The sequence below is a fragment of the Buteo buteo genome, chromosome 9 (genome assembly GCF_964188355.1).
Source record: "Buteo buteo chromosome 9, bButBut1.hap1.1, whole genome shotgun sequence".
NCBI lineage: Eukaryota > Metazoa > Chordata > Aves > Accipitriformes > Accipitridae > Buteo > Buteo buteo.
Genome location: NC_134179.1, coordinates 29,717,774 through 29,734,662, shown reverse-complemented (window position 1 = coordinate 29,734,662; position 16,889 = coordinate 29,717,774). Strand labels below are relative to the sequence as shown.

Genomic DNA, 16,889 nt, shown 5'->3' with positions numbered 1-16,889 from the left:
GTGTTGTCTGTACATGCTAATAAGGAGAATGAGGAGAATTAATAAGCAATTTGAGCTGCAGCATAGTTTCCTGAAAGATCTTTTCAAACCTTTTTAACACAAAGTAGCACACAAAGTTATTCTATTGTTTAAAACAAGATAATTTTGTTACTTAATTTGTATTTTTTGAGCTAAAAGTTGTGTCTTCAAAAATTAACACTGATCTTTATTATTGCTAGATCTGGTGAGCTGAGAGATAAATGACTGATACCACAAAGAACAAACAAAATAAATGAAAGGGAAAGTCTAAGAAAATGTGGATGCCAGATTTAATTAATAATTGCCCTGAATTGGGTCACATTGTATCCAGTTTTTACACAGGTCAAGCTGTGAGGAGATGGCATTTACTTGACCAAAAGGCCTTGAGTAAGTAGTCTCAACGGACTTGGTATAGAAAGTGAAGAAATCTCAGCTGATCTATCCTTAATTCATGAGATTTATACTGGGTGACTGTCATGCCTTTATTTCAGGCATAGATTCAGGGTCATAACAAAGGTGTGTCTTTGGTGTATTTGTTCAAGGATTGCCCAGGGAACGTGCCCAGTCCTCGCTTGCTACAGACTTGAAACCTAGCCTGAAGTGCATGCATGATTGCCATTAAAAATAAACAAAACTGGTGGCAGGTAGCAGAGAAAAAGGGAAGGAAGGGTTGTCGCAGTTACCAAAGTTTATTCCTGCAGTTTTGCATGCATTAAAAGCTGTGTACGCCCTCAGTAAGGCCTTGAAGAATTGCCAGAAACTAGTGTGGGTCATGTAGGTTTGTCCCTGCTCCAACAAGAAGGACAACCATCTTCTACAATTGCTGAATCCTAAATTACTTTAAAAGGAAGGCAAAGGGAGGAGATACCACAGCTAGTTAGGCTGGATTTTGTAAAGATATGAATGACTATAGCCATATTCATAATTGAAATAAACTTTCTAAGGACTTTGAAAAATGCAGACTGGTTTAACTTCTTGTCACCTTAGTTTAAAAAAGACAAGTTCAGAACTGGTGGTGTGTGGGCGGTTAGGCTGATGGGAAAACCTTAAAAGCTGAGAATCTGTGCTAGAAAAGGATTATAAGGGTATATCTGCACCAAGCGCTACAGCATCCTCCGTGTTTCACACTATCCAGGCTACTTCCTGGAGACAGCAAGACTGGTGTGTGGAAATAGTAGTTGGAATTATGTTTGCATTGCTCTGCACCCCGACTAATGAGTCCCATTTATAAGTTGGTGGGACTACAAAGCCTCCCCCAACCTGCCACAAAGCCCTCTGTAAGTCAGAGGGCAAACATGGGTACAAGAGCAAACAATTTGATTATGAACTAGGCAGTGTGATGCAGTTTCTCTTACATGATTGAGCAAGAAGTGCACCCCAATGGCGAGAAGGTGATTTGACAGTAATTCAGGAGACAGCACCTGTATTTCCTCATTCTTTTCGGATTTTGTTATCACAGGGAAGAGAGTCCTTTCTGATCTGATTGATCTTTATTGAACAGGGAAAACAAAAGTATTGCAAAATGCAAGTATTAACATATACTTTTTTTTTTTTTTGAGCATAGTTTGGAAGTGCCAGAGGCATGCCTTTTTAGTAAGCAGGCAGTTGGCAAAAACCCTCCAGGTATCATAGAAGCCCTGTGCTATAATTTTCCTAGAATAATAACATCAAACAAATGACAACAGAAAGCCTATAAAATTTGCAGCCAGCTGGGCAAATTCTTGTGTGTGACCCACAGAAACTCTTAAGTGCCCGTGCAGAATATTTTGTCTTGATCAGAGCTGCTCCAGTCTGCTGCGTTTCTTGCCAGAGTAGCTGTAACCCCCTCACCTGCCAGCTGCAAATAGTGGCTCCATTAGGTGAACTCTGAGGAGCTCCGATCCAAGTCTGAGAGCATTAAGTGTGTGTTGTATTGGGAGTTTTTGCCTGGGTAGTTAAATGCAGATCGATGATCCTTTTCAGTATTAGTGTTAACAGGATATTATATGGGAATCGGCATGCATCAGAAATTATTATTAGTTCTTATTTTCAGATTCCCCCCAAAAAAGATGGAGAGGGCTTCTGTGACCCATGTCTTTTGCGAGGAAGTTATTTTGTCCTTGTGTACTTGCTGCCTCATATTCTGTTGTTTGGATAACAGTCTGGGTATTAAGCATAGCTGTAATTTCTCCTGTTAACTTTATTCCACTTCCCGTGGCTCTTACTCAGTTCTATCTAATCCTATCTCAAACAAAATCTTGATGAGACAAGAAGGAGCTGGAGCGAGCTGAGGACCGAATCAATGCCGAGTATGGCTTTGGAGAAGACCAAATTATAATTCCTTGTCTCATCTGATCTCTAGGTTGTACAACTCTGTTCCAAAAAGGTATTGTTCAGCATTGCTGCTCAAGGTTTTGACCTATGTCTCAGCTTCTTTTCTTTTTGACAGGGAGGTAAAAATGACTTTGTGCATGATTTACTGTAAGTCTTTTGGTTGCGATGCAGTATTGTTTGCAAATTGGAGCTGTACGAGTCCTTTATTGAAAAGCAAACCAAAAATACTGAGTGAATCTCATTACTTCTGACAAAAAAGAGACTCAGGACTACTCCCCAACTTGTTTCAGGGTGCTCCACAAGTTACTCATCAGGAATCCTCTAGGCCGATGGGAGCACATTTATGAATTCTTTCATCTCATAAAATAAAAAAAACTATTAAATGCTATTCTATTCTACTATTAAATTATAGAATACTTCATGAGCAGTAGTGGTCTTGCCCACAGCTGCCCATTTTAGAGACCATGTAGGTTGTGGAGGGAGGTGGGAAGTTCGTCTTGTCACGTGTTGGGGAGGACCCGCAGAGTTTCTTGGCACCATCCTGGCCAGTGCCGGGGGGCTGCGCTCAGACCGGTCCCCGGTCCCTGGAGCGCCTCAGCCAGGGGCAGGCAGCAGGGAGCTGTCTCTGGGAGGGGCGAAGTGCCCAGGCAGGACCTGCGTCCTCCAGCTGTGGGGTACTCCTGCTTACACCACTAATGGCGTCTCACGTAATTGATCTGCAGCGTAGGATTAATACACACACTCTAGAATACTGCCCCATCGCTTACCCCGTACCACTTACAGTAACCTTCTAGCCTAGAATTGCAGGATACTGTAGTGTGGTTTGGGTTGGTTTATTGGGAGTGAAAAGGCTGCTTGATTCTTTAGATAAACTGGAAAAACCACCTATGAACAGTGATTAAAAGTTGCTTTTACATAGAAATAAAATACAAGGCAAACAAGCCTATTCAACTGTAACACTGTACTGTGAGGAATGGAGAGCGGACTGAAGCAAAGATTTGGAGCAGTACCTAGAGGAAAGCTACTGTATATGATACAGATATATACATATGAAATCAACAGTCCTTCATTTAAGAACCAAGTCTGCTTTTTTAATGATACAGTGAATTTTTCACTGTAAAATCAAAACGCTCCCCTGCCCAAGGTAGTATATTCACATATGTAAAGTCAGAACAGACAACTATAATAGGAAATGTTTAACTGCCACAAATAAGTATATGAGAAGTTCTTAATTAATATCTGATTATCTTGAAGCAATAATGAATCTGTTGTTCATTTCTTTGTTTATTGGAATGGAAGTGATATATTTTGAAGATGATTAAGAGAAAGATGGTACTCGCCTGATTCATAAGGAAGTTTTTCTGTTCTGCTTGGGTAATGTGGGTGCTGATTGAAGTACACTCTCATTCCCACTAGAGGGGGGTCCTCTCAGCCTAGGTTGTAATGCATTTTGGCTTTTTTTTTTTTTTTTTTTGAAACTCAGCATGAGGAAAACCTCACATTGTCCCACATCTTGTTTCAGTACATTATATTGTGTATCTTATGGTGTCAGCAGTTACTTGTCTCCTACTGATCTTAACTGCGTTTTATACAAAGAGGTGAAAACCAAAATGAATGGATTAACACACTAGTACACTGGTAAACACAGTAGTAACAAAGAATACGGAGGATGTTCTATTGCATCATCTTCAAGGTGAGAGTAAGTATTTATCACAGAAGTGATGTGATCACTCTTGGAAAAACAAAAGTGGCATTATCAGACCTGTACAATAACATTTTTTTAATTAGAATTATTATCTACACCAACAGCTGCTCTCTGAACCATTTTATTGTCTCTGCAAGCCTTACATTTCTAAGCATAAAAGAATTTCTATACGTAAAAGAGACTAAGAGTATGTTGCATCAGCTTAAACTTCTGCTTTACTTTTTGATGTCACAGTTTGTTCCTCTTCTCAGTTTCTTGGTGAAAAGGAGGAGGATTGAGTTTTGTAAATGTGCTGGTTGTTGTGCCACGTTAATTCGTGCGTTTTGAAGCTATGGCAATCGCAAGCATTCTCTCGGCCCTGAACAAGCAGGAGCTGAATTAGCACAACTCATTTGTTGGCAATACCACTGTAGTCTACGGTGAAGGTCCCCGCATGGTGAGGTGGCCTCTCTGCAGATGAGGCGGAGTGCAGAGCCCAAACAAAGGAGGCTCTGCCCCATCTGTCCTGGGTCAGTGCAGGGGCTGCGTGCCGTCCGCGGTGCGCTCCTGCAGCTGGGAGCCTTCGAGGGAGCGCGGGGCAGAGGGCAGGCAGCTCCAGGCAGGCTCGCGGGGCCGTTAGCCCAGCTGGGACCGCTTGGGAAGGGGAGGAGGAGGATGGGGCGGCAGGGTGGACCGGGGCTGGATTCAAGGAGGGAGTCGGAGAGGGACCCAGTGACACGGAGAAGGCTCCAGTTTTCCTAGTGAAACTCTGGAACAGAAGTGTAGCAGGGCAATAAACGTTAATGGGTCTGGAGGTAGCATCTAGGGTATGTGACTGGCACAATTACAGGGTGGAGAAAACTGTGTGAGTTTTGAACAAGATTGTTCAAGTTCTGGGGTCTATCTAGTTACGATAGCTGGATGTTGTGCCAAAACAATAAGCCTAGTGAAAATGAGCATTCACAGTTTAGATGGGTACCACATTAACCCTAACCAGACTGCTTCTGATATAGGAATGACTTTTTTCAGAAGCCACTTGAGCACCTGAGTAGGGCGCTGTATTGTGATACGCAGTCATACTGTTATTTCCAATCCAGTGGCTGATTATTCTCTTTTTGGCCCTGGGCAAGTCACTTAACCCTCTGTCTTTTCTTCATCTGTAAGATATATTATGGATATTTATCAGTCTCACCAGGACTGATTGTTTAATATTTATAAAGTGCCTAAAGGATTAGAAGCTTAATATAAGTGGCTAATACATATCATTTTAGATTGATTTTATTTACTTGGATTCTTTTTTTTCTGCCTCCTATTGAATGAGGTGCTATTTTGCAGCCTCTTACTGCCATTCCTGATCAGCTGGACAGGTCACAATTGGGTAACTTCAGGTTCATTTTCTTCTTTTATTCCTAGTTCCTATAAATGCTTTATCTCCTTCCCCCTTTTTTTTCCCTCCCTTTTTTAATTTAGAGATGAAGAGATACCATATGTTGCTAGATCATGGCATAAATATATTTAAGTGCTGCCATCATTGTTAGTTTATCAGCCTTTCCATTATAAACCCTCTTGTTCAGGGGTTTATAACTCTGGCATTATAATGTGCTTCAGGCTGAAACTTGACATCCATTTTTTCCCTCTTGATTTGCTTTAAATCCTTCACTCTTCCTAAGTTAAACTAGAGATTAGATACATTAGTTATAGTTATACTAGTTGTATAAATTATAATGCAGCAGTAGGCATTTTAAATAGGATGTAAATCAGAGAAACAGAGAATTTCCTAGTTGTTAAACTGTGAGCTTGGGAGTAGAAATCTGGAATTCCTTTCCTGAGTGTGTCCCTGGCTTGGCACATGACTGCTAAGAAATTATTTAACCTCTTTCTGCCTCACTCTTCTGTCTGTATATTGGGATGATGACATTTCCTACTTCACTGGTGTATTGGGAAGCTTAATTAATTAGAATTCATAAAAGCACCGACATTCTCCGGTGAAAGGTGCTGAAGTGTGAAGTATTTTTAAGGAGTCTAATGAAAAATCGGCGTGCCTGCTTTTCTGCGTCTGTTGCCTGTTGTCCCAGATGAGCGCCTATCAACTCTTAGAGCTGTGCGGTATGTGGCAACCAGCAAGGAGTTTGATTTGGAGCACCACTAGATGACCTAGCAGCTTGCGTTCCTCAAGCTTTCAAGCAATCACTGTATCTTGCAGCTGGCTAGTCTCATCCTTTGCCTGGGGAGTTTGTGTTCCCTGAATTCTGTGGTTTTCAAAGAATTCGCTGTGCTCAAGACGGGACAGGAGCCTGCAAGCAACAGCTCTGCTGCAGTTTCCCACTAGTGCTGTTAGAACACTTGGTGCTGGTGCAGGAGTACGCAGCCTGGTTAGAAGATAATGGGAGGGGAAGAGTTCAGATATTTCCAGCCTTATTTTACAGGGAGTTGGTGCGGCAGATCATTCTGGTTGTGCTCGGGCAGCTTTTTGGCGTAGCCAAAACTCCATATGGAGAACAATGTCCCAGCTGTAGTACAGTAAATTTTGGGACACTGACAGATACTCTTTATGTCATTTAGGTTGAGAAACCTTGTTTGTGTCATGATGGATGCTTTCCGAGTTTCCTCTCTTAAGGGTTTCTGTTGTCAGCTGTTAGTTCAGCATGTCCTATCGTATGTAGGCTTCCTAGGGTTGACCCGGACTGGCATCTTCGTTTACAGATCTCTTTGCCTGGACTGTGGTGCTGCGCTCAGGAGAGAGACATTCTTGGTGGTGGCTAAATTTGAAATTATCTTTCTCCTTATAATTTCAGGTTGAAGTCTTGGCCTCCGAGGATGCTACATTTGGACACAAGGTGTGTAGTTTGATGCAGTTTTGTTACATAGGTCCCATCAATTTAAATTGTTGGATGTGATGTCACAGAAGATGACAATTTTCAGCCTGAGAATTGAGGATCCTGTGACTTGCATCCATCAATTCAGAAACTTTCCCTGATGTGTGGTGATCTGAGAATGACACACAGGCTGGTTTAATCCTGTTATTTGGTATAAAACCTGTGAGCAAATTTTACTTGCAGAAGCCCGTGTGGATACACGGAACATTAGCTTTGTAGTAACTTTTAAGATTGGACTTGCCCAAATGCTGGATTTGTTCTTGTTCCATAGATTTGCAGCTCAAAAATTGTACTTGTTACCTGCTTTGCAGTCTGCTGACTGAGCCACTTTGTTCGTGGTCCTTTTTCACAGTGCATCTCAAGTAGAAAGTAGTAATGTTGAACAGCTGCATCACCCTGTGTTCAATTGTAGATCAATGTATGGCACACAGTACGCAAGTTGGAAAGACCACTTCAGGCCTGCTCTGCTAAATGGATGGGCTGTATCCTAGTTGTTATTGCTGTTTGGCCAGTGAGCATTACGGTGACGACCACGGTTTTAATTAAGCACTAATAGCAGATGATTTTAAGCAGGGCAGATTGTGTGTAGGCTATATCTAGTTCACTAGGAAGGGAGTGGATGGGGAGGGGAAGGAGGAGATTGTAGGAACAGTAGGCTAAATCACGATAGTGAAGAGTTTCCTGCTGCTGAAGGCCCACATGCTGTGATACTACTGCAGGTGAGAAAATAGCAGTGCTATCGCTATCAAGGTAAAAAAAAAAAAAAAAATCAAGAAAAGATAAAATAAGTTCTCCAGGTTTATATAGAGTACAATAAACAAAATTAACCAACAGAAAAAAAAGCTTTAAAAACACCTAAATATTCATGATGCCAGAATTTACATTGTGTCCGTATTGTACATTTTTATGTTGATATGTGATAAAGTGATTTAAATTATTAAAAAACAAACAGAGCTACTCCAGTATTATTTGAAGTATTTAACATATGGCAGTCTACAGTATTTTCTGGTTTTTATTTAATACCCAGCATCCATACAGAATATTCATTGAATATTTAATAAACCTGGAGGGTCAGCTCTTGTGAACTCATCTCCATAATCCTTCAGACTAGGTGGGTAAACAGAAAAATTACTGAAGTTTGTTATAGGCAATCACTTTCACAACTAAAATGCTGTAGAGGAGGCTGCTTATTTTTTCATGGTTAGACTTGCAAGGTGTTTTTCAGTCTTGGAGTCATCTTGATGGACATCCTTTGAAACTCCTTTTTGTTACCAGAAGTTTTAAGAATTTTCTATTACTAAGCTTCAGTTTTACAAAACCAAATCAGTATAACATCATCCTCCAGAGTCCCAAGCAACTTCTCTGTAAGACTCAGCTTCAGAACCAACAGGGTCTTTTTACTCTCTTAAAATAGTAGCTTTACATTATATAGTGAACTATATATGTCTAGGAATGTCATGTAGTTTTTATCAATCAAGAAGAAAGGTAAATGTATCATCCCGAATTTGTTAATCCCAGAATTTATCTTAGCTATCTATTTAGGCATGGTGTGAAAGCACTTTATTTCCTCCTCTCCCTTAAGAAATGCTTCCTTTACTGTCTGTCTCAATGATAAATAAATGTTAATGTCTCTGTTATATTAACAAATGAGTTGGTATGCCCACAGAGAATACCAATTTTTTAAACGAAAAATAATTTTATAAATTAGAAAAGAAGTTGGTATGGCGAATACCAGGTAACATAGTTGAGAAGGATGTAAGGTTAAGAGTTTACACAATGTAATGCTTTCCTTGATACCAGATTTTAGCCTGAATTTTCCTTAAGGTCTGGTGGAGGCTGTTGAGGGGACTATCTTTACGGTTTTGGGTGTAGCATATGCCTCAGCTTGAAACATTGTAGGACCCCTCTGTATGGATAAGCAGAAGCATAATTTGCTGCAGGGGATGACTCTTCATTTGACTATATCCATTCCACCTATCCTTAGACCCTTACCACTTAGTTTTAGGCTTGTTGACAGGCTGTGTTGCCTGGAGATACTAGAATACTGGTTTTTTAAAAAAGGATATTTCTAGAGTGCTGAAAGAGCTTACAATGTTACCTGTTAGTCTTAAATTCTCCATGATTTTAGTCTCATAGTAAATATGCATACTGGCAGTGAATGGGGCTGTTTCCCAAGAAAATGCTCTGAATGAGACAGCAGAACATTGTTCAGCTTCAGTGTGGTTGTCATCGGTGAAGTGAAGATCTCTGGTTGATGTAGTCTGCCCCTTGAATAGTTGAGTCTTTGATGATGACGATAAGCGCATGTAGAAGTCAGCTACAGGATGCTTTTGATGTAAGATATGCATATTGATTTGGATAAAATAATTCTTATTTTAGAAAAGAAAATTGAAACAAAAGCTATTGTTTTGCAGTGTCAAAATACCCAGGGAAGAGGCATCTTGAAGTAAATCTTATCTTTACTCTGTAAGCACAGAATGGGTGCAAATTGCAGACCATTAGCAATAGTCCTTCAAAATGTTCCAGCCACACCACCTTTTTAATAAGAAAACAGTTTTCCCAAAAAAAAGGTGGAATATAAGGCATTTATTGGAGTAAAAATTACATTTTAATATAAACTTTTTTTTTTCATTTTGTGCATATGTGAGCCCAGTACTCTTTAATGGACCATGAAAATGTAAGCAGTTTTTCAATCAGTTTAAATAAAAGTTGTTGTTTGATAAGTGTAGACATGCACAGATTTGACAGCATTGCTGTCCAGACCTTTCCTTTGGTTGAATAGCAGGAAGCAAAACCATTCGGCTTTCTTTGCAACTAATTTTACAGGAGGAGGAAGCTGTTAGTGTGCTGTAACAGCTTTTTTGAAGATGGTACACGTGGTGTTCAGTTTAATTTACACATGGGTTTGTGTGTGTGTGTTTGTATGCATGTTTGTTTCTTAAAGAAAAGAAAAAAACAAAACATCCAGCTTCTGACTGATCCTTCTGTTTCAATATTTAGAAGGGTTGTGATATATGCATGGTTGTATATGGAGAGATGTAGGGGAAATGACCATCTAGCAAATTACAAATAGCTGATAGGTGATCTGGGACAGACTTAACAGTTATGCCTGGTTCATTCAAATTCTGCTGAGTATAAACTTACATCTATAATAAGTTTCTTCAAAACCGAAGTTGCCAAGAAATGAATGTAGAGTAAGAGTGAATAGATGCAATGGTATCTGCCTGAGTCTGCAGTCAGCACACAGGAATGTTTTTCAAAGTTGGAAACTCCTTCAGTCCCATTAATCTTATTAAAGCCTAATGATGACATGTAAAATACTAAGAGTACCAATTTATTCTGTGTTTATTTTAGCTGGAATAGGAAGATATATTTTAGCAGATGGGACCAGTGTTCCCAGATGGTAGAGAAAATCAGGAGGGATACAAAGAGGTGAAAAAGAAAGAAAAAAAAGAGTAAGGTGCACAAAGCAGGAAAAAAAGGTAAAAGGTTTAACCATTTTGAATGATGCTGATTTAAACACCAAGGCAGTGAACAAATAAAAATAAGTGTCTGAGTTTTTTAAATCCTCCTAAGAGATTTAGATGCTCAATTTCCATTAGAACATTTTTAATCCCTGAGGCAGAATTGAAAATCTTAGTCTGAAAGGTTGGTTATTATATAAAGATTCAACCCACAGTTTATTGTTGTAGGAGCCACATATTGGCATCAGTTGGAATTACGGTGTCGAATGCAGTGGCACATGCTCCATCCAGACAGGCTACAAATGGTGTCTGGCCCCGTCTAGAGAACGCAATGCTTGACTTTTTAAATATTTGTGCTCGGTTTACTCCCATCTTCTTTCCCTCCCTTTCCCTAAGGCTTTTACTGTCAGCATCTACCTGACCCAAATAACGTAGGGTAGAGGAGGCTTCATTCAGTTAAGCAGGGTGAGATCACCTTGTCCATGTGTCTCAACCTGCCCGTGGACGGGTAAAGTGCCACAAGCTCTGTTTGCAGAGACGGCCGCAGCGCCCGCCTACCGCAGCTAGTGCCGAGGTGCAGTGATCCCAGCTTAGTGCAGCATTAATATAAATAAGTTTGTTAATGGCAGTCCAGCAGCTACATGTCAGAAGGCTCACAACTTTGTGCAACAGGAAAAGAGACACTTATGTTCCCACAGTGGGGGAGCTCCACCAAGAACAGGACTCTCTTATTTGGTAGTGAGCTTTAATCCTTCCATTGTGTGTCGTTTTAAGCTGTGTTGTGATGTAATTGGCTTAATCATTACTATTATGTTGCTTTGCACAAGTTAAGATTGTAATTTGACATATGGAAATAAATGGCAACGGGATTAGAGATTTGCAGGTGTCGTTTAAAAACGGGGCAGGGAAGAAAGCCTTTCATATTTTGCAAGCAGCGTGTTTGCTAATGTACAGAGGCAGAATTAACTACACAACTGCATCTCACGCTGTCTTGCAGTAGGAGCGAGCTTCACCTGTTTGTTTCTGGGACTGTGCTGCTGGGGTTGAGGAAAGAGAATCTCATTCCCGATGGATGTGCTCAGTGTAGAAGTGATTTTACGTTTCCTTTGCAGAAGACAAATACAGGAGAAAAGCTTTCTCTTTGATCGAGAAATCAGCATAACGGAGACACAGCTCTGTTACAGAAATGCAGCAAGGGTGGCATTTCTGATGTGGCTATGTCTTGTGTGGAGGAGCTTTCAGCATTATTTGTGGAACTAGCTGTATTTTTGTTTTGTGACACAGCATAAGGTGATGACCTTGTCTCCATAATGTAGTAACTCTAGAAGTTGTTGAGAGAGTTTATTCCTATTTCTTTTTAAGTATGCGCTGCTGGGATGCATTTTTTTTAATGCTCTTTCTCTGATACAGGATACATGGTTTTAAGAATCAAATGTGCTTAGGACTAAAATATCTGGTTTCCCTCCCAAACATGCTACTTTTACTTGAGTTTATTAAGATTATTTTTTTTTCTCTCCTCTACCTTGCAAATGCTGCTTTATTGCAACACTCAGCACACCACAGTGCATCTTCTGTAGCCCACTTGTTTTCGTGGTCCCAGATAACAGAAGTTCAAATCCCGAGGGGAGATTTCAGCTACACAGTGTAGCTACGTGTCAGCTTCCTGGTTTGTAGCGTAGGACACCAAAGAGAATACATTTGGTGGCTGACTGTGAGTTATGACTGTGCAAATCTAGAAGGAAACTGTTGTTCTAGTGGTATCCGTAACACAGAAGCCTTGAGCTACGAGATGGAGTAGAGATGCCATTTGAGAAAATTGAGAAAACGTATTCTCAAGAGATTTTTTTTCTTATTTTTTTTTCAATTTGTATTAGCTTGATTGCAACAAAATAGTACGTACTTATTGGAAAGAAGGAGAAAAGAAGCCATTGAAGGAGAAGAAAAAGTAGACATTAAAAATTGTTTTCTTTCAATTCACGCCTTGTTTAAGACCGCTTTCTTTTGTTGAAGACTCTAAGCAGCCTCTGCTTCTGCCATCTGGTGGTTGCTAATAAAAGTTGCATCTTCAAAGCCAAATTAAATTGTTTTAGAGCCAATTAATCCTTTTCAGAAGAGGATGTTTTCAAGTGTCTGAATTATCTCTGTCTTGATATGTTGACACTTGGAGTGTCTATGTGTGTGCTTAGTATATGGGAAAATATAGAGAAATGAGTCCTCATTTACATCTGACTGTGCACTGTTGACTTAGGTAGGAATCTGGGGGTTGTAAATAAATTTTTGGATTTGTTTCAGCTTAGAAAAAAATAGGTGTTCACATTAGCCTCCATTAACTTCTGTTTCACTACCCAGAGCAGAGTTAGGATTACACGTTTCCCCAGTTCTGTTGTTGTTTTCTTTGTGCAGTTGTTTCACCTGAGGTGTTCAGATGACTAAGAGGATTTTCCAACCCTCTTTCTTCCAGTCATTTTTAAAGCTGTGTTTTAGGATTGCTGAAGTCTGCTGAGAGCCCTCTGCACTGGGTGTTTTCTAAGAGTAGAGAATGGCATTATAGCAGGGAGCAAGGTGCTCTTTTAGTATTCTTAGGGACTCTTTACAGAGGTGTCAAATTGTTTTGAAGTAGTTATGACTAAGTAGCAGCAACTTGAACATGTTTCTGCCTGGACCTATGTGTATCACTGCTATGTTATTCAGGACAATCCAAGAACAGGCAAAACCAAGCAATTGTGATCATGTTTTAGAAATCTAATCTAAGTAATCAATAGTTCTTAATGTCTGGTAAGTTTAGTCTCAATAAATATCTCTGTGGTTTGGGGTTTTTTTCCCAATTAGTTTTATAGAAATTAAGAGACACGCCAAAGAGATTTAGAGCCCTAAGTTCCTCTCCATCTATTGTACAGTCCCAACTGTGGTCCAACTTTGTCCTGAGTGCTGCAGGCTGTAGAAGAGCATATCTAACCACCTTGAATATGGAGGGTGAAATCAGAGCAAGAGTGCTGTATCCCATCAAAATCCATTCCAAACAGCACCCGCTTGTTGTCGTGTCCCACTCCTCACAGCTCACTCCTGCTTCCCATATAGAGAGGATCTTAAAGCTCTGTGGGAGGATGGAAAAAAAGTCAGAGCTTCTTAGAGGTCCTAATGCCTCCTTGTGCAGTGGAGGTGGATCTGGACAATTCCAAAACAATCTTGCATGGAGAAGAAGGGATGGAATTATACATAGAACAGGAAAAAAAAAAAAGTCATATGTTAGCTGAGAACCCCCAGATGTGAGAAAGTTAAGACACGCTGGATAAATGGTGTAGTAGCGGTTGGTTCTTTCCTCCTTGTGTCCTGTAGCCCACATTCCTGGACTGTAATCTCAGGAAAGATAAGACAAGGCAAGGCTGTAGGAAGAAACTGTCTCCTGTGGCAGTGTCCCTGTGCAAGTACAGCATGTCTGGCTTTCTTGGATATTCCCTTGTTTCTTCTCTTGCCAGTGACCCAAACTAGTGATAAATACATGTTTAATGCTCCTTTTCAGCATGAAGCATCTCACGGTGCTTGCAGAATAAAGACTGATGGCCTCAGGGTTAGACTTAGGCAGCCTGCATGGATATGTGGTAACATTTGTTTTACAAAGCTCCCCAGCGCTCTGTGGCAGGCTGGTGTGAGCGAGCACAGCTGGCGAACATCCTGCCCTCCTCAGCACCCTTCAGCAGTGCTGTCGCGTGGTTTGCCTAGTGCCCTGCAATCCCTTGGGATTAGCACTAAAAACATGTAAACCGCTAGCTTTCTTCCTACATCGTCTCTACTTTATGGGAATGTATAAACATGATGAACAGCCTTCAACTCCAATACTGCACAGTTTATGTTACCAGGGTGTGGATGGGGCCACACTTTGGGTTTTGATAAAAGTTTAAAGCTCCCACCGCCTTTCTGAGAGTACCGGGGGGCAGCAAGTGGTGCGCCGTTTTCAGGACCAGATCTGTATGCGCTTCAAGGCAACCGTTCAGTTTTTGCTGAAGTGGTGTCTGTAAATAAGAAGGCTTGGCACCTGGTTTTGCTTTTCTGATCGATCTGTATCCCTCTTCAGTCAGTTATTTCTCCTACATTTCTGTGGCAATTTAGGTTGCCGCAATGTTGAAGTTAACTGCTGCACCCTTGAACCACCCAGCTCACGTGGCAGCAGCACCAGCAGTCCGTACTTCCCCATGGTGCTTTTTTGAAGAGGTGGTCTGTAGTACGGTTTGCCCTTTCCAAACTCCGTAGAAGTGCCCCCAAGAGTGCCAAGTTTGGTACTGCTTTCATGGTGGGAACATGCATCACCTTGAGGGTTTGACTGAACCCACCATTTCCAACCAGTCGCTACAATGCAGTGACAGAAGTTACCACCAAAAAAAAGAGAAATTATTTTCTCAGTCTTCCTTCTGTTCCTGTCTGCGTTTTTAACTGGTGTGCGCACTTAGGCGGCCCGAGTCTGGTGTGCCTGAGCTGGCTGCTGGTGCCTGGCCAGGCGTGCAGCCCGCGGTCCTCCCTCCATCAGCTGCCGCCTCTTACCCTGTAACCGGGGTGATGCTGGCCTGATAGCGGGTCCTTTACAGTTCTGTGTGGCCCCTTTGATTTATACTGCTGGTTTGAACTGTGAGGGAGTATCAGATTTACCTAGAAGTCCTCTAACAACTGGAACACGATGTTTGCTTGTAAATACCTGCACATTTTAAATAAATGTTGAGGCAGGTGGTCTCTTTGTTTGGGGGTGGGAAGAGGGCAGGACAGAGTATTTGCAAATAGTTTGCTGTTCCTTCTTGATTAGGAGAGCAGGTTAGACCAGATTTCTTTTTCTTCTGTAAATTCTACCTGATTGCACAACTGGTGGGACCAGAACTGCTCCCTCCAGCAACCAACCCCACCTTGCTACAGGAAGCACGATCCAATTCATATTGCAACTTAAAAAACAGCAACAAAGAAACCACAGATATTTATTTTGTTTTGGTTTGGGTTTTTTTTTTAACTACTGTTCATTTGTTTGCTTTTTTTGTATAGCATTCTTTTCTTAACAGCATGAAATACATGTATAGAAGAAGATTCAGATTTCTGCTGTGTAGCTGCTTCCCCTGATTGTATAGTCGGCTTGTTAAAACTAATGCTAGGTTTGAAGAATAGGAATTGCAAAGAGGAACGTGAGAAAGTTGTTGGGTAAACAGATGTGATTTAGGTTTTCATTTTCCCTTTTTTTCCCTGAGACAAGGTCAGGTGTGTATCATGCTTCGGAGCTGTGCTTTGCTAGAAAAAGGGCTGTTGGCATGCCACAGATTTCAAAGAGGAAAAATAATGACAATAATGCAGAATCTTGGGTTTTTTACTGAACGTACATTTCTTTTACAAAAAACCATCATTTTGTAACTTTGAAGCTTCAATTATTCCATTGTTCGTTTTTTAAGAATTTCTTCTTGTGAGACAGGGTTTTCTAGTGAATTGGGATTTTGATGGATAATTTTATTGGATTAGAATGACACTGGGAAATCTTTGTTTTCAAGGTCATTTCTTTGATTTTCTTGGTGAACAATTATACAGGGTCTTAATATTTTCTTACATAGGAAAATCAAGATTACAGATGGTTTTGGCATGATTTTCATACTGTTGCAATGCTTTAAATTGTTTATTGTACACATGTAAACTCTGGTGATACGTTTTGAGTGTAACAATCGTTCTGTGTGTTTTATGATTTTACTACTGAATCCTTGCTACTACCTGAAATAGAAAGCAGACGGATTTACAGTCTCTAGGAAAACTTGCCTTAACATTTTAATCTGAAGCAAAATAAGCATCATTCGTACTGTTCAATTTAATGTGACTGTTTTCATTCCACTGGCTGATTCCTCCCCCCCACCGCCCGCCCTTTATCAAGATCTGTTTGAATCTCTCCAAGCCTCCTGTGGAACTTCCTCACAGTGTTATTCCTTGTGTCAGAACCGATGTACTGATTACCTTGTAAATGTAATCTATATTTAGAGTGATATTACAACTTCAGCCCTTGTGCAAGGCCTGTGCTCCGATGGGGGGATGTACATCTTAAAAACACTTGCGGGAAGAGCAGTTAGAATACATACTATTTTAAAAATTAATAAATTTATTTTGAGAAATGCGTGAACTGCTGCTTATGAAAGCAAGCAATGAAGTGAATCATGTGGAACTAGCTTTTGTCACATCTAAGTAACTAAATATCATTATAGCACATATGATTGTGTGCAAAAGCTTTACAGTGATGTAGGTATGGCTGTTTATATGCTTATTAACTTGTAGCTTTTTAGTTGTGGTGTGTGCAGAACGCTGCCAAGGTCAAAGTTGTTAAGCTGCCCCAAATAGTACTGAGGGAAGAAATTATGTTAGCTAAAGCTTTCTTACTTTTTAAAAGTAAACTCTTTTTTTACCAGTGGTGTTGTGGAAAAGGATCTTGAAGGAGAAATTTGGGGATGCTGGACTTGGAAATGGCATGAAATTAAGGAAATTAATTAGGATTAGAACTGGTGTCTTTGGTGGAACAAATGCTGAAGA

General features: G+C 40.5%; 1 protein-coding gene across 8 annotated transcripts in view; it reads left to right on the top strand.

Annotated features, from left to right (window-relative positions):
* The window catches only part of ARID1B (AT-rich interaction domain 1B), a 336,792-nt gene that overhangs the window by 180,372 nt on the left and 139,531 nt on the right, over positions 1–16,889 (top strand). For 4 of the 8 annotated variants that reach the window (XM_075035938.1, XM_075035936.1, XM_075035933.1 and 1 more), the window contains exon 5: positions 6,811–6,852. The exons of the other annotated variants lie outside the window; for them this stretch is intronic. In XM_075035938.1, coding sequence (XP_074892039.1) covers positions 6,811–6,852 — 42 coding nt within the window. The remainder of the gene's footprint in view (positions 1–6,810; positions 6,853–16,889) is intronic. 8 annotated transcript variants of the gene reach the window in all.